Below are 23,878 nucleotides of genomic sequence, written 5' to 3'. Positions count from 1 at the left end.
TTGTTGAAGTTACTCGCATTTTTTCGATCATAAAGTCTGTTCTCTAAGGGGCGATTTCTTCACCCTGGCTTAAGCGTTAAGCCAGGTTTAACTGTATGGGTAAGCCTGGCTTACCGGTTAAGCCGAGGTGAAGAAATTGGCCCTAAGGGCCGATTTCTTCACCTCGGCTTAACCCGTAAGCCAGGCTTACCCATATAGTTAAACCTGGCTTAACGCCTAAGCCAGGGTGAAGAAATCGACCCTAAGAGGTATTTTTTTGCAGATCAACTAGACGTATACGCGTATATATAAAACTTTTATTATGCAGCTTTCGTCTTCAAAATAAGTTTAATTCCATTTTTCTTATGATCAACAGCTTTTCAACACTATCAAGGGATTTTTTCACCAGTCACGTACAATAAAAAGTATGACAATCTCAATATTTTTGATCACAACACTGGATCGCGTGTAAGGTTCAAATAGATACTATAGTAATTATAAATAATAAAACAAAAATATCATGAAAACAACTTGTTTAATTCATGCGGTAGCCTTTACAATAAAATCAGCATCAAAATATAGTTCTCGAAATAATTTACACAGAAAAAAAATTTTTTTTTTGTTACTAAATGTAAAAATTGTGAAATGTTTGAAATGTCATAACTTTTTTGTTTATCAGTTTACCATCACCAAAATTTTATGGTAGATAGCTGATATAATGGGCCATTTTCCCTAAAAAATTGACGTTGGTAAAAAGATAGGGTTCTGAGATATTTGAGTTTTTGTGACAAAGATCATATTTTTTTATAGTAAAAAAAGAAATTTTTTACAGTGTATATTTTCTAAGGAATCATCATTTAGTTATCTAACTTTGCTGAAAAATTCATAACAATCGAACAATCCGTTTTTGCTGTACAGCTTTTAGAATATTTTTGAACTATTTTCGCATACACCCTTTTGAAAAGTTAGTCGTGAGTGAATATGAAGGTTTGATATCGAAAAAAGGCGATTTAGATGAAATTGAAAAACTGTGCAAAGTTTCAGATATTTTTGAAATGGTCGCTCAGGATCGACTGACATGACTCCGTGGAATTCCTCAAAAGCATGTTTAAATTTCCGAAAACTGTAAAATACGAATAAGAAATGCGATGGAAAATGTTTGCATCGATTTTTCTCAATGTTTACGTTCTGGGGATAGGCCCTTTTCAAATGTAACGCGAGAAGTTTACTCTTTTTTTCACGATATTTTTCTTAAATGAAAAACTAATAATTTTCTCATTCGTGAAACAGGATTTTAAATCGGATAATTGGTTCAAAAGTTATGACGGTTTGAAAATTAAAAAATAGAGAATGTAGTGTTTTTTGGGCCACCTATGCTATTTTCGAGGGATAACTTGGATTTGATAAGCATTGCATCACTGTAGATAGAAGCGCCATCACTAAGCAGTTTTAATTTTGGGTTTATAATAAGGCCGTTACAAATATTTATTTCACTTTTTGTCCCACCACTCCTTGGCTGTTCGAGGGGGGGGATAATAATAATAAAGCATTTAATCTGAAAAATATTAAAATCTCATCGGATTTGTAAAAGAATTTTTAGCAAAACCCGATATTTTGATAAATATTTTTTTATCTGCTCCCTCAAAATGCCAAATCCTGCCAAAATTTGTTGAAGGGGGGGAGACAAAAAGTCAAAATTTAATTTGTATCCGCCTAATTGATTATGCACGAGTTGAAAAATACGAGACAAATTTAGCTTTTGTTCTGTCACCAACAAACATTTTTGAGATCACGTCATTATCTTTACGAGTTGAGACAAACGGTAATTTCCGCGCCTGCTTTATCGTTTATTTGGTCTCTCTTCTATTCAGAAAATTCGGAAGTGGTTTCCGACCAGAGAATCACTTCCGAACTTCCTGAAACCCGCTTACTCCACTTGAAGCCCCTCTCAAAACCCTCTGAAGCTTCCTTGAGAGCCCTTCAAATCCTCCTGACCCCTTCCAACATCCCCCACCCCTCGAAATGAAGAGAAATCTCTGAGTTTGAGCCAAAAATATTGAGATTTAGAGGTGGCGCAAATGCCTCAAAATTGAATTTTCGAGTAATAAAAAGGTGCTTTCACTTTAAGTGCCACAGCTTTTTCAATTTCAGTCGTTTTTTAATGAATCTCTCTCAAATTAATTTTCGAATTGAATTGTAGAATTTTTTTTCAAAATCACGCAAAATATAAGTTTTTTAAGATTCTTTTTATTTTTTCTTCTATTTACAATAAAAAAGGGTTTTGGGCCCGATAACTTTTGAATCGCTTGACCAATTTGAAATCTTTTGTATTGCCTGCAAAAATCCTGAACAAACTATTCGATAAAGTATCCATTTTTATTGGAATTTCCACCAAAAACTGTCAAAACATGCCCTTAAGCGTGATTTTTTTATGTGAAATTGGAGTTTAGGAAGCTTTTTTTGGCAGTTTTATTCAAACCAGATACCTAGCATCACATTTAGGGATATAAAACACAGTGGAGATTTTTTTAAATTTTTTTCCTTGTTATTAAAACATAATAGGGGGATTCACTTAACAGCGTAAACTGATTAAACTGATTAAACGTCGCTATCACCAAGGCAATCTTTGATTATTTTATTCGCAGAATCATGAAACATTTCAAATAAGCAGAAAATCATGGCTAACGCAGCAATTTAATCTGTTTAGTGAGTACCCCTAATATTTTTTTTTTAACTCAGAGGCTCTGAGTCAGAGCACTTTCACTTTAATCCCGAAACTATACATAAAAACAAATTGAACTTTTGCCAAATATCACATTTTTCTAGTAAAATACGCGTTTTTGAATGATATAAATATTAAAAATCCACGTTCAAACCATTTTTTAAGGTATAGTTCATTCACAACATTCTTAGGCAACAGAATTATCTACAGAATCATGCTAAAAAAAAATTTAAATTGGTCAAGCGGTTCAAAAGTTTAGGGCACGATAAGTTAAATATTTTTGCAAAAAGAAAAATATATAGGATCTGGGACCATTTGGGCAGGAGCACCTATTTTGGGCACTTGCTGCTGTAGCTCAGTCAGTTTTCAGCCAATTGACTTGAGTTTTGGAATACGATAAGATACGCACAGTATCCAGCCATGAACAAAATTTCATAACAATTGCTTTGAATTTGACTGAGTTATAGCAGCAAGTGCCCAAAATAGGTGCTCCTGCCCAAATGGTCCCAGACCCTATCTTAAAAAAATATACTTTGCGTGACTTTGGAGAATTTAAATGTTTATATAAACTTCGAAAATTAATTTGAGAGATTCATAAAAAAGATTGAAAATCGGGTAAAAATTGAAAAAGTTATGGCACTTACAGTGAAAGCATCTTTTTATTACTCAAAAATTCAATCTAAATATCAATATTTTTGGCTCAAACTCAGAGGTTTCTCTTTATATGTCATTTGAATCCAGAAGAGCTTACGAATTTCAGGTTTCAACAACTTTTCAAAAAAAAGCTCTTCTGAAACATCACGGAAATCCCATTGAAAGCCCCTGCTAAAATTCTCATGAAAGTTGAAAATTCAATCTAACAATTAGCGAGAATCGTGTTTCAAGAAATGTCAATTTCAGCGTTACGTAATAAATTAATGCTGTCAATATACAAAATATTCATAGCTATCTTGAACATCCCTAGCTACGATCGATTGCAGCTCTCGACAGCATCCACTGCTCTAATCAAGCATCCAAGAGGGTTGGAGTCTTCAGTAAAGTTATCTAGCTTGGATGGTACTACAATTTTATGTCTTTGATTTTGATATAGATCTGCTGAAACTAGTCTATAAAGGTTTTATCTCTAAATACAACACTCTAGTGTCCCAGATATGTTCCGTAGATGGTTGAAGTCTTGGACAAAGTGATTCGAATTGATTGTTACTACATTCTTACTTCTTCGGTTTTGGTATAGGTCTGCCTCCACTGATCTAAATCAGTCGTATCTTTCAATATGTTCTGGATAAGCATCTTGGATTAATTGGTACCACATTTACAAGCCGTTGGTTATGAACTAGATTGACTATATTATATTATTGATTCAGGACGAGGCATATAAGCTATTGTGTGAGATTATGAACACGTGGAGATAGACCCAAGAGTTTACTATTGATTCAAAGACTCTCGAATAAAGTATCACCATCGTCGGCCTACCGGACCGTCGACGACACTTTGTAACATGAGCTAAACAAGAAAATAATGCAGTAATAACGGCATCGGCCACGTCCTTACGGTCATCGAGGAAAGGAAGGAATATTAGTATGACGCGAATTGTTACTTGCGATCAAGATCACTTCTATTTCTTCACGACTGTCACGGGAAGAAGCTTCTATTAGTGGGGAGAGGTTCCTTTCGAATATATAATATATAAGTTATAAAGATTCTTGGAAAAGGTAAAATTATCCGATAGCCAACTTTGAGCTGTTGCAATGAAACTTTGACTATTTATGACTTATATAATGAGCTATGAAAAACCGTTGACGCGACTTAAAATTCTTAACACGGAAGAAAATTATAACGATTAGATTTCAATTTCAAGTTTAGTCAAATGTTTTCCAGAGTTCATTATGTAAGTCATGAATGGTCAAAATTTCATTACAATCGGTTCTTCAAATCCGGAGATATAGCAGCTTAAAGTTGGCTATTGGATTACCTTTTTCAAGAATCTTTATAACTTCGTGGAAAACGGGCCGATCTCTCCCAAATTTGGACCACTGATACACAACTAGTTGATGAACTTACAGTAAAAAATTGAGAATATTCGATGCACTTTTCGAAAAGTTACAGCTAGTTGAACATTTTTTGAAAAGTGAAAATTTTGCCTGTCCCGATCATTTTGTCTATGCCCTGTACATGTCGACACCGGAGCTGGAGAACTATTCAAATTATTTCGTAAATGAAAACAAAAGAGCGGTTCTTTGCCATTGAATGAACCTGCCATAAAGAATCACACTCTGTTCTACAAGAATGCTAAACGAGTTCTACTTTACACTGGAATATAAAGTTATAAGTTTATGCCCTTACTTGAAATAGTTGATAATATCAAAGAAATTCATGATAGCTTCTTAATTAATACTTCGTGAATTTTCACAATGGAAAGCAGTCAGTGAAGTATCAGACTGAAAGTGGCGAGCTTGATTTTTGTATGATGAGATGGCCAATTCTTCGTTTCTGCAATGAAATGGTGTAAACAACAGCGTGCATATTATGATTTCTTGACTAATTTGTTGTTTGAGCAACAGTTTGGGCAACTCTGTGTCTGTAGTTACTCAAACTATTGCTCAAACAGCATCCAATTAGGCAAGAAATCATAATACCCACGCTGTTTGAACCAATTCATTGCAGAAATGGAGAATTGATCATCTCACCATACAAAAATTCAGTTCACCATTTTCAATCTAATACTTCACCGATTGCTTCCTATTGATCAGTAGCATGAAACGAGCTCACCAATTTGTTGATATCTCTAGCATAACAAGTGAAAAGGGTCTAAGTGTTTTTTGTGAACAAATAACTTTCCAGCAGGGGCTCAGCATTTGCTCCCATGAGGTTTTAACTTGCCATGCCCTCCGTGCCGTCAAGATTCCCATTTTCACTAGAGGCTGGTTCGTCGTAGCACCATCATCGAGAATACCGTGCAGTTCGTTCTTTTTCTAATCTTTATTCATAACTTTCAACATTAATACGTAAATCATCAGTCACAGCAAGTGTCACAGTCTTTGCGCTGTCCAACAGAACTACAATAGTCGCGTCAAGTACGGATTGTCATGGAAAAAGATTCGAAACTTAGATCAAACAAAACAGTAGTGGGAGTGCACTCAATTGATGAGTGGGTTCATACGGATAGAAATGAAATATGGTTACACCTATACCATCTAATTCAGTGCTAATCTCCAATCGCCATAAACAACATTCTTACGAAATCGCCTTATCGCTCAAAGGTAGTTAACCTGCACCTATCCGTTGAACCTGCCGTTGGCTGAGCTGCGAAACTAGTGCACCGATTAGAAGAAAAAACACCGTGATAGCCACGTTCGTTTATAGCTCCTGTTTGTATCAAAGCAAAAAAAAAAAACTTGTTCTTAGCACATGCTGCTACTGGTCCTACTCGGAACGGTAACCGAGTTGCTGCGGTGAATGAGTACCTACATATTTACCTCCGAACGGATAGGTGGAATATGTATACCGACCGACCGGTATCCGTAAATTGTCACCAACCGAGTATCCTCCAACCGGAAAGCTATGGGCTTGCTAGAGTCTCGGGTGGTAATTATCGATTACTCGGAGGAACAAACTTGATCTTGAACCTTGATGGCGGATTGCCAAGTGACGCACCGAGATGCCATTTCCATGCAAATGCGTTCGGCGATAATACATACCTTCCGACCCTTCCGACACTATACTGCTGCCCTACTAGGTATACACAGTTCTGATCGTTCAACCTCTCGGGTAGGATATTGACGTTTCGAGGGCTTGATTCGTTTACCCACTGGTCTGGATTAATTATTTCTCGGGAGAAAAAAATATACGTTGAACAGTATTTACGACTTTGTGGAAGGTTTTAACTTGGGGACTGTCAGCTGGGGACTGGTTTCATGGCTCATGTTCTCTTCGCATTGCGTAACCTTGATTGATGCAGGCGTGAAATGTAACGACGATTCTCGTTTTTGCGTATTGAATTGTAAACGATAGTTCATTCACCATACAGCCGAAACGGTGAACGCGCATGTATCCAGCAGGACCTTGGCCCAGAGTGTCTGGGATCGAATCTTAGTCCGGGTGAGAATCTTTTCGTAATGGAAAATTCTTTTGAGTATCTGCTTGCCTGCCACACTGCATATTTACGAATTCAAAAACTATAACGTAGGGGACGTCTCATTACAAAGAAGAAAGAGGAACGTATCGGTATCAGTAATCGTTTTTCAATGAATTTTAATTTTATTTTCTTATACCCCTATATCACTGCTCAACCATAAGCAAACAAATTCCCAGTAATCGTCCCCTAGTATGTTACTATACAATGTCTTATCATACCCGATTTCGAACAGGCTGCAAATGAATCACGCGATTAGGGTTTGTATCATTAGGGTGATTTGAATTGGCAAGGTATTAGAAAGGAGAAGCATTGTTGTTGAGTATTCATTTCGTCAAAATCTAAGATGACAATACTATTAAGTGAGTCAGTGGCGTCTCGTAACCTCACTTCTTACCTGTTCGACTGCCCTAAAACATGCAATTGCAAAGAATTTACGATCATAATCAATTAGGAAATGAAAGAAAAGGACTATTCTTTTTATTCTCTACCCATATTACAAGCTAGTTTGTTCTCAAAATTCAAGAATTTACACTTGTTGAACAGGTAGATTTGAGGTTAGGGAATCGCCACTGAAGTGAGTATAACTTGAAATGTATTTAGAAATATTGCTTAAAAAAATTACAGTTTGCGCTTACAAATTCAAAATTTTCAATTTTTTCAAAATACTTCAAATAAAAAAAATGCTAAATTACACAACATAAAGAGAAGAAAGGCCCATTTTCCATTTGACACAAAACAGATTTGCTAGCTCGGTAAAACTACCCACAATCGTGTGTTGAGTAAATTATGAACTGGTATTTCTGTAAAAATAACAATTGATATCTAGTTCTCAACGAATATCTGCATGATGTGCAGATCTCGGCAAAAGTTTGGAAAAGTGCTGAAATCTCAACAATCTGCACACGGGTTGACAGTGAATTCATGTAACAAACCATTAGAGATTAGAAGCATTTAAACATGTCCGTGCAGTTCAACGTACTACGATTGAGTTATAAATCAAAATATTCAAACTACGATTGTCGCAATTGACATTATTCAACAATATTTAGTAAATACTCAAGCCCTAATGACCCACCCTAATCCGAAACGAGCATTTCGTCAACCCATTCAACCGTCTCTTGGCTGATGCTATCAAGTGCAATATCAAACACCCAGTCAACAACAATCCACATTTCAGCAGTTTTGCACATTTTTCCATCGTATAGTCATGATGCGATAATAAACGATAGATTAGCCAGTGAGTAAACAAACGGGAGTGCTGCCGCGTGGTAACTCTGAGGTTGAACCCTCGACCATTATCGCTCGTTATACTTTTTGAAACAAGCGAAGTACTTTCTTGTGACGAGCGTCATGCGTAATCGTTTGATTCCGATGAAACCGAAAATTCGAGAAAATGATGATGATGATGAACAAACTTGAACCGTTCTCAGAAGAACTTTAATTTTTGCCAAATAAGCGCTAATTAGTTTTATCATCAATTTTCGTCCGCATCGCCTTCTGCAGTCCATTCACACAATCATTGCGAGATTGGTTTCGATCCGGTAAAGGGCCTTGAATCAGCCACCAGTTACAAACGAAAAGGCGAATTCCATCGACTGGAAACGGCTCCATCCGCTCGAATGTCATGCAATTTTAAACAAGCCTTCGATTTCATGTCGACCCCATTCTTTCAAGTTTCCCCTCCTGCTAGAACGTTTTTTTTTGCGATTGCCTGTTTCTATATTGCTTTCGTTCTCGATTTTTACTAGATATTCGGTTTTGTATCTAGATTTTTATTTTGTAGGTTAGTCGCCGCACTTGACCGACTTTGGAAAGTGTACTCGAAGTGAAAATACATTTGCCATGCTTGATCCTTGCGACGATGATTGGCACAACCCGGTTCTAATCTGGTCCTGCCCTCACGAGTACCGTAAAACGGGGATGACATTGAACAGTGATTACGCGTAAACATTTCTAGCGACATAACTAGAGGAATTTGTGGTAAAATTGATGGTGATGATGAGGATGGAAGCTGTCTCAGAAATTCTTTCCCAGGCACTTTTCCTTCTGAAAAAATCCGTGGAAAGTTATCTGGGAGTGAAAGTTAACGGAGTTTTTCCTGAGAAAAGAGGCGCAGTACGTCTATTCTGAGATTGCGGAACAAAAATCACATTGAAAAGCTGATGAAAATGTCTAAGCTAACTGACGGCTTCCCGATTAAGATCTTGCAGCATTCGGTTCTCAACGTGTCAAAGTGCGTGATAAGCTGCGGCGACATCTGTATCTACTCAGACGGAGAACTGGTTGAAGAACTGAGGGACCAAGGCGTTAAGGAAGTGCGGAGGATCAACAAGCGCAATGGAAACCAACGAGTCTATACCTTGACCATCATTTTGACTATCCAAGGCACCGTTGTTAGAGAAGACATCTACGTTGGATGGATCCGATGCCGAACTCGCCAGTTTTATCACACACCGATGCTGCTGGGATTTCGGAACACACGAGCTCGATGTCAACACCGAAGTAATCCTACATGAGGCAACTGCTCTGGTAAGCCTAAGCACACAAGCAACCCTGAAACTCCATGCACGCTTGCTTCTTTCTACAAACGATCATCCACAGTGTTCCATCTACGCAAAAGAAGATGAAGCCCAACATCTCTGGGTAGACTTAGACGTATCTTATCCAACAGCAAAACATCAGTATGACCTAAGGTATAGCTCGAAATCATCGCATCTACCGCAACAGTCAGCAATTATCAGCGCTTTACCGAACTCTTAGCAAAACTGGATAAAGTACTGAAGGAAGTTGAAGCCAAGGACGATAAAATTGAAGCACTACTCACCGAAATCAAAAACAAAGCCGCCAGCAAACCAGCCTTTTATATAACTATCTCCCGAAAAACTGCTATTAGGGCGAACCTGCCTCAAAGTGCAAAACCAGACGCCTACGATCTTCTATGATTCATTGCAACTCAAACATAGAGGAATCACTTCCCCAGTAGCTCTTCTGGTCATGCTTCGTACAGAGTTGAAAAGGATAGTCCACCACACTGGTAGCTCCCGAGAAAAAGTCTGCGGCAAGCTCCAAACATTTGAACCCAACCCAGTCCGCAAGGTATGTCAAACGAATCATCTGCAAACACTCCGTTCGCCATTCAGTGGAATATCAATGGCTAACTTAATAACCTGTCTTATCTCGAGATTCTTTTCAGACACTGACGACCAATTATGGTTCCGAATTGTGGAATCGAGTTACACGAGACCCTCTCACAATAGCCTACGCTCTAGCTGACCACTTCACATCGCTATCATCATTAAACCAATACGGTACCAGTTTCATTCGAAGGAATCAAGCATCCGTTGAAAGTGTAACGAACTCTTTTGATAAACTCTCCTTTCCGTGTGGGGGAACTGAACTTCGCCTTACGCCATTGCAAGGGTAAATCAGCCGGCTCCGATGATCTCGGCTACCCGTTATTTCAACATCTCCCAACTGGTTCAAAGGTTACCTTTCTTCCCTCCTGAATAAAATCTAGGTCGCAAACATAATACCGAAATCCTGGACAAACAGCTTAGTTGTTCCGATACCTAAACAGAGAAAAGCTGTCAAATTACCGGTGGATTTTCGACTGATTTCATAAACCAGTTTCGTAAGCAAGATTCTTGAACGTATGGTAAACTGTCGTTTAAATCACTTTTTAGAGGACAACCAGCTTCTGGATCACCGGCAACACGCCTGTCATCCTGGTCACGGAACAATGACCTATTTTTCCGGCTTAGGAGATGTCCTGCAGGGCAGGACGCTATGCATAAAGGGCTCCATGCCGACATCGCTTCATTGGATCTCTCTAAGGCTTAAGTGCCCCACACAATGCATACGTTTGCGTGTGCGTGACAGTAGTTTGACACATTTCCCATGGGAAGACTGTCAAAAAAAAACGAAAACCTCGACGGAACGGACACTATGTGTTCCAGGCTATACAACCGTGCTTGAACACCTCATGCTATCTGACAGCATGCTGAATGGGGCTTGTGCAGCGCGGGCACATGCACATCATCGGAAACACTCACTCTACTATCAGTGCAGAATTGACCGGGGTGCCACGGAGATTAGTTGCCACTGTAACTATCGTTCCTCGTTTCAAGAAATCGTTTCAGCGATAGCCAGCTGGGCTACACACCCTGGATTCAGTCTGTCGGCGGAAAAAAAAAAGCGTGGTATCCCATATATGTAGTTCCCAGCATCGTGTCTTACAAACTCCTGTAACAGAAAATGGAGCACCGATTTCTACAAGAAAAACAATAGCTGTACTTGGAGTGGAACTAGACCGCCAGCTACGATTTGAAGCTCATCTGAATGGAATGAGGAAGAACTGTTAAACAAGATTGAAATCCTCCGTACCTTGTCTAAACTGCATAAATGTAGCAACAGAGGAACCCTTGTTAGGCAATTATTAATAGTTGACTATTCTACGGAATCGAACTCTTCTGTCTGGCTGGAAATACACTAATTGTTCCAACATAGAACCAAGTTATTCAAATAATTGCCGGACTACTTCCATCAACTCCAACAGACGCAGCCTGCGTTGAACTGGGAACTCTTTCGTTCCGATACCTAACTACAGGACTGCTATGCTCTAGGACAATCAGTTATTAAAAAAAACAACTGGAAATAGTCAGGTATCTCTCCTCAAAGAGGTGAACAGAGCTCCCGTCAGTCTGGCCCATCTGGAACACCCCCCGGTAGAACAGGTTCACTGGGTTGGAGCCAGAAGGTGGGACGCTTCAAACTTCCACGTTGACCTCCCAATCGCAAAACGCTCTGTTTTGCTCTGTTTTTTTCGGCCGAGGCTGCTGCAATCCTTATCGCTAGTTTTTTAAATGAAATTTCGTATATAGTATGATACTCTTTTTTTTTAAATTTCTCGTTTCAGAAATATCTCAGTGGTAGATGAAAATCGTGGTTCATTCAAGACTTTGGAGGATTTTCGGCCCATATTCAAGATTTGGCTCTGCTATGGACGAATGCCGTTTGAGCCTTTATTTTAAGTTATATTACCTTTGTAAATGTTTTTGAAAAGAAAAAGAGGTTTTGTGTCTTTTTGAGAACGATTTCATTGAGAGTAAAAGAAATCACTCAAAGGGGCTTTTCCCTCTTTCTAAATTTTGGTTAAAAATAAAAACTAACTAACTAACTAACTAAAGCCAGTATCCAAGCCAATCTGTGTGATCTCCGACTCCGCCAATGTCCTCGCCACGCTCAACTCACCATCAACACGTCATCTATGGAATTAAGGCTATCCAGAAAAAAGCACCCCCCCATCACGGCTTTTTTTTTTGGGTCCGCGGCCATTGCCATCTGTTTATAAGGAAAATTAAAGGAGAAACTTCTGGTTGGAATGACGTAACAGATCGTCACGACCAACTTGTACTATCTCGGCTTCGATCTGGACACACTCGCCTAACCCATAACATGGGACACGAGCGATCTTTTCGCAAAATATGTCACCACGACTGTAGAACACCTGATGATCAACTGCCCTTGATACCAAGCAATTCGAGACCGTCATAATTATTCCATACAGTATAAGTGACGCCCTTGCAAACGATCAGACTAACGAAGCAGCAGTTATACCTATCCTTCATCGAATATACAGAATTTTACCAGAAAATTTGAGAAATAGAATACACTATATTCAACTCCAAATCACCACACGATACAGGATGACGACAACGCTGAACCTTACTGACTTTGACTCGGATTACTGGAAGGACTACAATACTTAAAATGTTCAATAATAACATTCTTTAGCTCTGTATGACAGAGAGGCCTTCCATTGTGAAACCTTCTCTCCCAAGAACGGAGATGAACCAGCCACCAGCTGGAAGTCTCGATAATAAAGATATTCAAACATTGTCAAAAGTTCCGAAACAATACACGATGGGATCATTAAAATACTTTTTGTAGGAATATTTGCTATGATTCGTTAAGCATTTCCATCGGGATTTTTATTTTGACGTCATGTAAGAAATTTCTTGTAGAATAGGCGATTTTTGAAGAAGACTCCATTTGAAGTCTTTTTTGCAATTTCTCGTCGTAATAGGCTGTTTTACCTCACGCAAATCTGACAGGAAAAGGCATACTTCCCCACACCAAATTAGTAGTGCTGTAATGGATCATTACAGCACTGATTTGTGTTGCGTAATGAATCGTTACAGCACTGTTTTCAGTTTTGATCAACTTCTTAATGCTTCCTGAACGCAGTTTTGAAAAAATGTGACTACTGCACAGTAGGTATAACCTGCTATGATCAGACATTCTTAAGCATGGATATGAACATCAGTGTGCGGTTTGGTGAAAAAGTTTTGGTAAGAACTATCCTCAAGCGGTAATTTATGAAATTGCAAAAAGCGTTGTACAGTGACCCCACAATTTATGGATCACTCATTTGATCAACATGGTGATTCATAAATATTGTACAAAATTAAGGTGATTCATTGGTGTGGGGTCACTGTACGCAACTCGGTGCAGAACTCGATTTTTACAGCACTCATCGTAATCATACAACTCGGCAAGCCTCGTTGGATAAATGTACGACTCGTGCTGTAAACATCTTCATTCTACACCTTGTTACGTAAACTACTATTCTAGGATTGGCACTCTTCGATCAAAAAATTCTCGCAGCAATGTCCCTCGAGGACGTTCATTATGAAACTATAATACTCGTATTGAACAACACCAGGTTTTGTTGTTCAATAGAAAAATGTTTCGACATTTAAATTTAGGTATTTATTACAGAAGTAAAAACCTTCATCAATGCTACCCTATTCTACGGTTCCCATGCTGCATTGCTTTCTTCTTTATCTTTTGTCACGAAATAATCGACCGGCCGGTAGGCCGACGATGGTGGTACATACTTTATTCGCGAGTCGTTGAATGAATAGTAAACTCTGGGGGCTATCCCCACGTGTTCGTATTCTCACACAATAGTTCCTATGCCCGACGTCCTGAGTCAATGACGATGACACTTGTTCTTCGCTATATAGGTTCCACCGCTATTGTTGTTGTTGTTGCTATTGTGGACAAAGAAGATAGAACACATAAACGCGCAGCAACCCTCCGGGGCACAGGTGGCATTGTTTATTCGGTATCGTCACTTTTTTTCTGCTGCACCACCATCATTGTGGTTCCAGGTATCAATTTCAGCTCGTTAGCTTCGTCTGGCCGGGGCTGGACCGGTTCGATGGATTACTCATTACAGCCAGCCAGTCAGCGCACGGTTTGATGAGCCTGGCTGAGCCATAAACAAGTGAGTAAGCAGGGGCGATAAAACGCAAATTTGCGATAAGCCTGGCTGCTGTCCATTGGATTGGGGAACAAATGTTTTTTTTTTTTTGTGTGAGAAGGTCTAAATTTATTTAATTGATCATTCGAAATTGTGATTTGCGTGATGGATGAGAGAGTAGAACCCGCTTGTCACCGTTAAATTTAAAACTGAGGTATTATTCAAAACAAGATAGGTTGCAGAGGAACTGACGGGATCAGCAACGGATGTTGCTGTTCTAGATTCCTCTTTCTATTCGATTAAGGTTATAGAAATTTGCTGGCGTAGAACCATAATCATTCTATTTTGCGTGTATTTACAGAAAACATCAAGAAACATTTCCTTGATATTTGCTGATTTTTTTTCTATAGATTTAGTTTGAAGTTCCTTTTAGGAATCTCATCGGATATACCGACACGAATTCTTCGAGGTTTACTTCAGATTTTTTTTCGAATATACACAGAAATTCCAAGAGAAAGAATGCCATGATGATTTATCCAAAGGTTTCATAAGGAGTGCAACCAGGTATACCTGATGAGATTCTCTAGGACAGGGGTTTTCAGACATTTCGGCTCGCGGTGCACTTTTTGGAAATAAATCACTCCGCGGTGTACATGTTCATTATTGTAAAAAAAACAATTCTAAATTCGTCAAAAAAGCTGACGAATTTTTCACAGCAATTCCAAGGTGCATACACTCGTCATTAGTTTACCAATTACACTGTCTTACTTTTTTTTTCATCACTTATCGGAGCATAGTGAAGTGACACAGTTATTCGACTTAGAATATGTTTTGTTCAGAATGTTTCTGGAAACTTTCGGACAAGATCTTTATAAATGCTGAATGAAATCTTGAGCCGAATTAGTGGTGTTTTGTTTTTAAGAACCTCGGTGAAGTCCTACCAAAACTACTGAATTATTTCTAGCGGTAGCGTCTCATAACCTCACTTTTACCTCTTCAACGACTCTAAAACTGGAATTTGCGGAGAATTCAGGATCCAAATCAAATTGAAAATGGACGGAAACTACAATTCTCGCGATTTTATACAAATTACGAGCTAATTTGATGACAAAATTCAAGAATTTACGTTCGTTGGACAGGTAGGATTGAGGTAGGAAATCGCCGCTAGAATAATTTTGATAGACGTTTTTCCAAGACTTTTACTGGATTTCTAAGACACTTGGCAGCTTTATTTTTAGAACTTTTGCATATATTGACAATATTTTTGATAAATTCCTTCCAGGTACTCTTGTCAATTCGGAAGAAGTTATGTATTCACTTGATTTCGAGATCAGTGATGGATTCCTTCTCTGGTATAAAGCAAAGCCACAGATATAGTAGTAAAATTTCTTTTGAGATTTTATTTCAGCGCATTTATTGAAGATACATTGCAGATACTTTGTAGAGTAGATACTTGTGAACATCAATTTTGAGTTCTTGGAAAAATATGAAATTTATTAGGAAAGTTTTGGCAGACTTGTTCGCGAATATCTGAGACGCTTTTGCTGGATTTAAGATTAACTCGCCGGCTGGAATAATGTAAATATTACTTTCAATCTCTTGGAGCGCCTAACACTAGTTCAGTTGTTCTAAGCCGAATTATGTTTCATAAAATAGGTAATGAATTTAAATTTAAACTTAAATATGCAAGATTTTTCTGAAGTGCTGCGGTGCACTTGTCATGGCTTCGCGGTGCATCAAGGGCACCGCGGTGCACGATCTGAAAACCACTGCTCTAGGAATTCCTGCTGGGATTTCTGAAGAAATACCTTCAAGGATTCCTCCAGGATTTTTTTTCTAAGCTTCCTCCAGGGAGTCCAAATAATGTTTTTCCTGTGATTCGCCCAGGGATTTCTCCAAGAATTTATTCATGACATCCAAGGATTTTTCCAAAAAAAAAAATCCCACAATAATTCCAGAGCTTTCTCCAAGGATATCCTCAGATATTGCTCTCGAAATGTATGCTGGGATTCCTCCAGAAATTCTTCCTAATACACCTCAAGGGATTTGCCCATGAATTCCTCCTTTGAATTCAGAGATGCTTGCAAGGATTCTTTCAGAAGTGTAGAATTATATAGTTAAAATACATAGCAATAAAAATTATAAAATTAAAAAAATAGGATTCTTTCAGGGGATTTTTTAGATTTTTTTGTAAGAATTCATCCAATATTTCTACTGACATTATTACTAAAAATTCTTGCTAGGATTCATCCAGTAATTACTGCTGTAATTAATCGAAGAACTTCTCCAGAAATTTAGTATTCCCACTGGGAATCCTCCTGGGAACTACTGCTGGAATTGCTCCAGAACAGCTACTGGAATTCTTCTAGACATTTGCGGTAGGATTTCAGCAGTATTTTTTGGGATCCTGGAGGACTTTCAAGCGCAATTATTGGAGATATTGCTGCTAAAAATGCGTGAGAAATTTCAGGAAGAATACTGAAAGAAATTCTAGTAGGAATTCCTGAAGGAATTTCAGTACTAATCACTGAATGTTTTGCAAGAGGGTTCCTAGAGGAAGCCTTGAAGAAATCTCTTAAGGAACCATGGAAGAAATTCTGGGAAGAAATTCAAGAGAATTCCATTGAGGTACTCCAGGAAGAAATTCTGCCGGAAACCTAGGAGAAGTTTTTGGAGAAATCTTAGATCTCTAGAGGAATCCCAAGAAGGATTGCTGGAGAAATCTTAAGCGAAATCGTTTTAGAATTCCTCAAGAGACTTCACTAGAAATTTCTGCTGAGATTCCTATAGGGGTTTCTCCTAGGATTCATCTAGAAATTACTTCGATGGTTACTTTAGGGTTATCGTCAATTCCTCTCGGATTATATCTAGAAATTTTGGCCGAGACTTTTAAGAATCTCCTACCTGGATTTTTGCAAACGTTTCTCAAACATTTCCCGATGGTATTTCTGCAGTTATTTCTCTTAAGACTCCTGGAGGGTTTTCATCAGATATTCCTTGAAAAATCCCAGAAATACTTTTTAGAAGATGAACGACTTTCTTTAAAAAAAATACCAGCAGCATTCAAGGGGAAATTTCAACAAAAAAAAATCAAGGAAATCTGAAGAGGATTCCCAGTAGAAATACGAAGAAGAATTTCTGGCGGTATCCCTAATCTGTCGTTCTACGCCCGACTGTCCCATGGGAATCCCATATGGGATAATTATGCGTAGAACGGCAGTAATAGAATTATAAAGAAATCCTTAAAAAAATCTGTGAGATAATTTTTGGAATCCATAGAAAAGCTAGTAGAAACAGTAAGAATTGCTGTAACAGTAGGAATTGCTGGATAAATCCCATCAAGAATAATTGGAGGAATCCCAGCAAGTATTCCAAGAGGTAATCTCAGAGGAATTCTTGACACATCTATAGAAGAAACACAGGAGAAAACCCAGTAGGCATTATTGGGGTAATTCAAAGAGAAATATACGGAGGAATCATTTTTGAGAAATCCCTCACAAGAATATCACAAGAATAACTTCTATTCCAGTGGGCATTTCTAAGACCTAAAGGAATTTCTGAAGGCACTCTTGGGAAAACCCGCAGAGAAATGCCTAGAGGATCTCTTAAAGAAATCCATGGAGAAATACTTGGAAAAATGTTTGAAATCTTTAAATTTCTCTACGAATGTATCATGGAATTACTCTAGCAATTCTTGCCGAGATTGCTCCAGAGGTTTCTCCAAGTAACTTTATACAAATCCTATCTGTGATTCCTCCAAGGGGTTCTTAGAAATTCCTCTTGTGATTTCTACAGAGATTTTTCCAAGGATTCCTTCAGAAATTTCGCTTGGAATACCAGCAGAAATTCCTGCTGAAATTCCTTCAGATATTTCTACTCTGTTTTCTGCAGGAGTTCTTGCTGGATTTTCTCAAACGATTTCAGTCGGGATTTCTTAGAATATTACTCTCACGAGTCCTCCAAGTTATCCTGGAGGATTTCCAGCCAGAATTGTCTGAGGAATTCTAGCAAGATTTCCATGATGGAGTCCATCAGGTATTCCTAGAGTAATCCCAGCAAGAACTCCTGAGGGAATCTCAAGTGGATTTCTAGCACAGAAATTACTAGGTAAATTCTGAGAAAAAAAATCTGAAGGGATCCTCGTAAAATCCTTGTAAAAGAAATCAATTCTTGGAAGAATGCTCGAAAAAATCTTTAAAGGAACCACATGAAGAATTCCTAAAAAAAACCTCGGTAGCCATTATTGGAGAAATTTCAAGAACAATTTGCAGAGAAATCAATTTTTGAAAAATCACAGTAGAAATCACAAAAGTAACTACTGCTGGAAGCCCAGTGGGCGTTCCTAGAGGAATGCCAAGAGGAACTCCTCCGCAAATGCATCATGAAACTCCTCTAGCAATTCTTGCTGGGATTGCTCCACGATTCTTTAGGTATTCTTGCTGACAGGATTGCGAAGATCGAACATCTCTAAGGGTTCTTTGTCGAGGATTAAATGAACGGCTTAGACAGACAATCACGACTTAATAGCTCCTAGGGAATCACGGATTGGGAGAACGGGAAAACCCCCCAGGTCCAGTAACAGTTACTTGACCTGAAATCTCAAGTGGTTCAGAAGAACATTTAGATGGACAAGTCGTTGAAGAACTACTTCACCACAGAAGAAGCTGGCATTGCTATTTTTGAAATGGATATGGTAGGCTACTACGAAAAACATCAGAGATCGGTTCGAAACTGTTTTTTTTGTGGCAAACCACTAAAGTCCAATGGTCCACTGCACGAATTTATTCTGGCCTGCTTACTCTCACACGAAATTTGACGTTTGAGAGGTGTCGACACCTCTCAAACGTCAAATTTCGTGTAAGAGTAAGCAGGCCAGAATAAATTCGTGCAGTGGACCATGTAACTCGATGTAACGTTTCTGGAAGAATCCGGACATGCAAGTCAAGGTTGCCGAAGCGATTGAAGTTGTAAAAGGATATGGAGAACTTCGTAGCTGCAAACCAGGACAAGAGTGGTACTTGCTCCTAAACTTAGTGCCCAAGCAACACACGTGGTTATAAAACAGTGACGGCAGCGTTTGTAAGGGTTGCGCAGTAAGTCACAGTGACTTCTGTGCAACCCTCACATACGCTGTCGTCACTGTTTTGTAACCATGTGTGTAGCTTGGGTGGTTAATCTAAGAAATCAGGGATACGAAGTCTTATGAAAAGCTGCAGATATTTTTGGATGGATTCTTGCTGAACTAACGAGCCTGGATAAAACAAAGAGGAGAAACGTCAAAATTGGAACAGTCGATTTAATGTCATCCCCATAGTTCCAATCGAGCAGAAGACCTGTCAAAACGACCAGGATTCGCCACTTTGGTATACTAGAGACACTTTATGCTGAACTGATAAAAATAGTTTCATAAGAATAACTGTTTGTACAGTATTCTTTGAGTTTATGGAGAATGTTTTTTAGAATTTCCTTCAGGATTTTTTTTTCAAGTTTTTCCCAGAAATTAATCAAAAAAATCTCAAGAAACTCCTCCCGGGGTTTGTTCAGATATTCCTCCTACTATTCTTTCAAAAGTATGAACTGCAGATGTTCCTAAACAGATTGAAAATAAGTTCCACCAGCAATCTCTTCACAAGTTTCATCAAAGATCGCTCCAGTATTTTTTCCGCATTTTTTCGGAAGATTCTTGCAGGAAGTTCTCCAGAGGTTCCTCCGGGTGTTCATCCCGAAATTCGTCTATCGATTCCTTCAAAAATTAGTTTTTTTTGCAGGAATACTTCCAGTTTCTTTTTTCCAGAACCTCCTCCGCGAATTTCCTCAGGCATTTCTTCAGAAAGTGCTCAAGAAAATTCTCAAGAGATTCTTAGATGTTCCTCCAGGGGGTTTCCCAGAATGTCTACAGATATTCCTACACGTGTTGCATCATCAACCTCTCTTGGGATTTATTGAGACCTTTCTTCAGGAATTCTTTCAAATTTTTTCCGCGGACCCTTTAGGAATCCCTTAAGAATAAGAATTTCTTCAAAATTCACTTCTGGATTTATTTCTTGGCGTTTCTCCTGGAATATTTCAAGAAATTCTACTTGGAATTATTTCAAAACATTCTCCAGTTTTCCAGTCAGAGATTCATTTTTTTTGACATTTCATCTGATGATTGCTTTGAGATTTTTTTTACATATTTGTTTTAAATTTCTGCTGCTTAATTTTTCTCCGAAAATTTCTCTAGGGATAACTTTAGAAATTGCTTCAGGGGTTTTGTCCTTTCAAACATTTTACCAGAAATTAGTCCAAACGTATCTGCTTGAGTTCTACCAGGGTTTGCTTCAAAGCATATTCCGGGATAGAGATGAACTAGCCTAGGGCTGAAAATCTCTGTAATAAAGTACAAAATAATAATAATATTCCGGGAATCCATTCAGAAATTTATTTTATGGTTTATTCCCCATTACTACACGGATTTTTGCAGATTTTTTTTCAAGAAAGGAAGAAATTGCTCAACTGTTAATTCAGAAATTCCTCAGGGATTTTCTTAGAAATTACTCCAGGAAGTTTTCCTTCAATTTCTCGAAGTTTTTTTTTTATAAAAATCTTCCATGAATTCCTCCAGAGCCATCCCAAGAAGTCCCTTCAGGAACTTCTCCAACGATATCTTCAGAAATTGTTCAAGAGAATTTTGTTCAGGAAGCTCTTCAAGAAATTAAAAAAAAAATCTTGGATCGCCATAAGTATCTTCAGGGATTCCTTCAAAAATTTCTTCAGGTAACCCTTGAAGAATTACTCCAGTTTTTTTATGTGATTTCATAAAATTCTTCTGTAAAAATCCGTGGAGGAATCACTGAAGGAATCCCAGAAGAAATTTCTGGTGAAACCGCAGGAGATATTTCATAAAGAAACCTTCTGAAAATTTCGCCAGTAACCCCTGATGAAATTTTCGAAGGGACTTTCCTGCAGGACCCCTGGGAAGAATTTCCGAAAGAAAAAAATTCAAAATTTTGTCAAAATTTTGAAAATTCTGAAAAAAAATCCATGAAAAATGTCTGAGGGTAGTATCCCTTGCTGACGTTCATGAAGAAATCCTTGAAATACCAAAGAGTTCCTGAAGATATTAATGAAGGGATTCCCAAGGAAGTTTCAGAAGGAAACTATTAAGGAATTTCTAAAACAATCCTTGGAGGTTTTTTTAAAATAAATTTCAACCTGATTCGTGTAGAAATCCTTGGATATATTCTGAAAGAATTCCTGGAAGAATATCTGAAAGAACCTTAAGGAAATTCCTGTAAAAATTTTTGCTGAAAAATTCATGGAGGAATTTTTGAGAACACTCCAGATTTTTTTTTTTTGACGAAATCTGTGAAGAAATTTCTGAAAGAACTCTGAACTATCGATTTCCTTTAAAAAAATCTTTGTAAGAATGCCTGGAATCCGTGGATAGTTTTCTTTAAGAACCCCCGGAGAGATTTCTGAAATAATCCATGGAAGAATTTCTTAAGCATGAAAGGTTTTCTAGACAATTTCGTAATAAAAAGAAATTTACCAAGAAATTTCTGTATAAGTTTTAGGAATTATTGTCAAGAAATTTCTGAAATATTATGAAGAATTATAGCAAAAAAAATCCTTGGAAGAGACCCCGGAGAAATTTCTGATGAAATACATGGAGAAATACCCGGAGGAGCTCCTGAAGGAATCTCAGTATGAGTTTCCGCGAAAATCTCCGAAGAAATAGTTGCTGGAATCACAAAAAAATCTTCAAAGTTCTATGGGAGGAATTCTTGGAGACGTTCCATGAAGAAATTTATTGAGGAATGACTGAAAGAATTATTAAAGCATTCGATGGAGGAATTCCTTAAAGAATGCTTGGATAACTTTATAAAAGAAATTCCTACGGTTATTTATAGAGGGCTTAACTGCCCCCATTGGCACAACAGTCCCATGTGAATAGGAAACCCAGCAAACATGGGACTGTTATGCGAATAGGGGCAGTTAAGGCATCTCAGAAAATTATTTCTGAAAGAATATTTAGAATTTTTTATGAACTCTGTGAAGAAATTTCTGAAAGAACTCTGAACTACTGATTTTCTTTAAAAAAAAAATCGCTGTAAGAAAGCCTGGAATCCGTGGATAGTATTTTTTTTTTGTTTAAGAATCCCCGGAGAGATTTCTGAAATAATCCATGGAGAAATTTCTTAAGCATGAAAGGTTTTCTAGAAGAATTCATAAAAAAAGTTCTTCCTGTGTAATTTATGAAGGAAATTCTGAAGGAGTTTCTGACAAAATACATACAAAATTTTCCTTCGGAAGTTGGATTCTTTCCATGGGATTTTTTCTGAAAGGAATCTTTAAAAGAATTCGTGAAAAAAGAATCTGGATCGGGAACCGAATCATCCGTCATCAGATCAGATCCGTCATCACAACTGAAGCTTAGCCGGTAATCTGTCGAGGGAATCGTAAAGAAGTCAACAAGAAAATCGACGGGAATCCTCCAAGAATATATCAAACGTAATATAACATGTATAAGAAGTAAACAAATGTTTCAACAAATCAGCTGATTGTTCCCGTATACTCACTTGTCCACGATGGATCCTATAATCTCGAGCGTTTCCTTCACCAAATCATCCACGGTATCCGAGAGGGACGCTTTCCGGTCCGTCCGAAGGCACCGCCCCCCATGAGATCCCGCTGTCCGTCCCCCACCACCGTGATGATGTGCCGTTCCATCACCTCCGTAATCGTTCCCACTGGCGGTGTAGGAATCGCGGCTATTTTCATTCAAATAGCCTTCCTCCACCTTATCCTTGCACAAACAGACCCCCATGTGGCACCGTTGTCGTCTTCCTGGCTAAATCCAAACCCAAATCGAACGCTTCGCTACGAAATCCACTTCATCGACCACCGATCATCACCGAGTTGGACGATTTCACTTCACTTTATCGGTTGTTTGCTTTTTTGACAACTTTGTGCCACTTTCTTCGCCTTTCTCTGCTTTGCTCACTATACTCTTCACTCTGCGCTTCGATCGTCGTCACTTGGTATTTTGCACCTCACTCGTTGTTATGTACGACTCTCCTTCCTTCTGGCAGCTGCCCAAAGCCCCGGACAGTCCTATCTGCCCCGACTGCGTCCTCTTCTTATCAGCCGAACGACGACGATGTTATTATTGACACTGGCCCACTCACAACACTGATAAGAGCGCACAACTATTTACTGCCTGCCGAGATGAAACTACTCCTGCCCGATGGCACTTCCTGGCTGTCAGTGAAATACCTTGGAACCTTCTGGTTTCTCTGGCGAGGCGACGTTCCTTTCTAGAAAATATATGTGGTGGATTTCAAAACTCACTCATGACAAAACACGTCGTCACACACAGAAGTTAAAGCTTGAGTTAGCACTTCGAGCAGCACTATTGAATTAGCGATGATGCTGAGAGTGATCCAACTGGGAGCTGGGAGTGTCGTGATTATCGAATTCTTTTCTAATCGAATTTAGCAGCTCAGTTCGCTTCGCAATCGCGCCCCTTCTCGTAGCCCCAGAAGAGTTGCTTCTCAGTCATCAGTCAGTGTAGCAAAACATCGTCACGTCAATTGGCGATAGAGTGGCCCAAAATGTTGAACTTAGATAATTTAAATCGATTTAGTATCCTTGAAAGTTTGCTAAAAAGAAACTTGGAGCTTTTAACAATTATACCTACGTTTTTGTAAATTTTCAAACTGTTTAAATTTTAGTTTATATTTAAGTTCCAAAGAAGGTTCTAATCAACAAGTCTAGATAAAAGGATATCATT

The 23,878-nt window shown here is 38.4% G+C and overlaps 1 protein-coding gene across 5 annotated transcripts in view; it reads right to left on the bottom strand.

Annotated features, from left to right (window-relative positions):
* The window catches only part of LOC109427582 (RING finger and SPRY domain-containing protein 1), a 55,295-nt gene that overhangs the window by 31,027 nt on the left and 390 nt on the right, over window positions 1-23,878 (bottom strand). For 3 of the 5 annotated variants that reach the window (XM_062849929.1, XM_062849930.1, XM_062849931.1), the window contains exon 2: window positions 22,665-23,402. In XM_062849929.1, coding sequence (XP_062705913.1) covers window positions 22,665-22,912 — 248 coding nt within the window. In that variant the 5' untranslated portion in view covers window positions 22,913-23,402. Of the gene's footprint in view, window positions 1-22,664; window positions 23,748-23,878 lie in introns of those variants that run through there. The other 2 variants (XM_062849932.1, XM_062849928.1) reach the window with 2 other exon arrangements.

The sequence above is a fragment of the Aedes albopictus genome, chromosome 2 (genome assembly GCF_035046485.1).
Source record: "Aedes albopictus strain Foshan chromosome 2, AalbF5, whole genome shotgun sequence".
NCBI classification, from domain to species: domain Eukaryota; kingdom Metazoa; phylum Arthropoda; class Insecta; order Diptera; family Culicidae; genus Aedes; species Aedes albopictus.
This window is presented reverse-complemented; position numbering and strand designations above follow the sequence as displayed.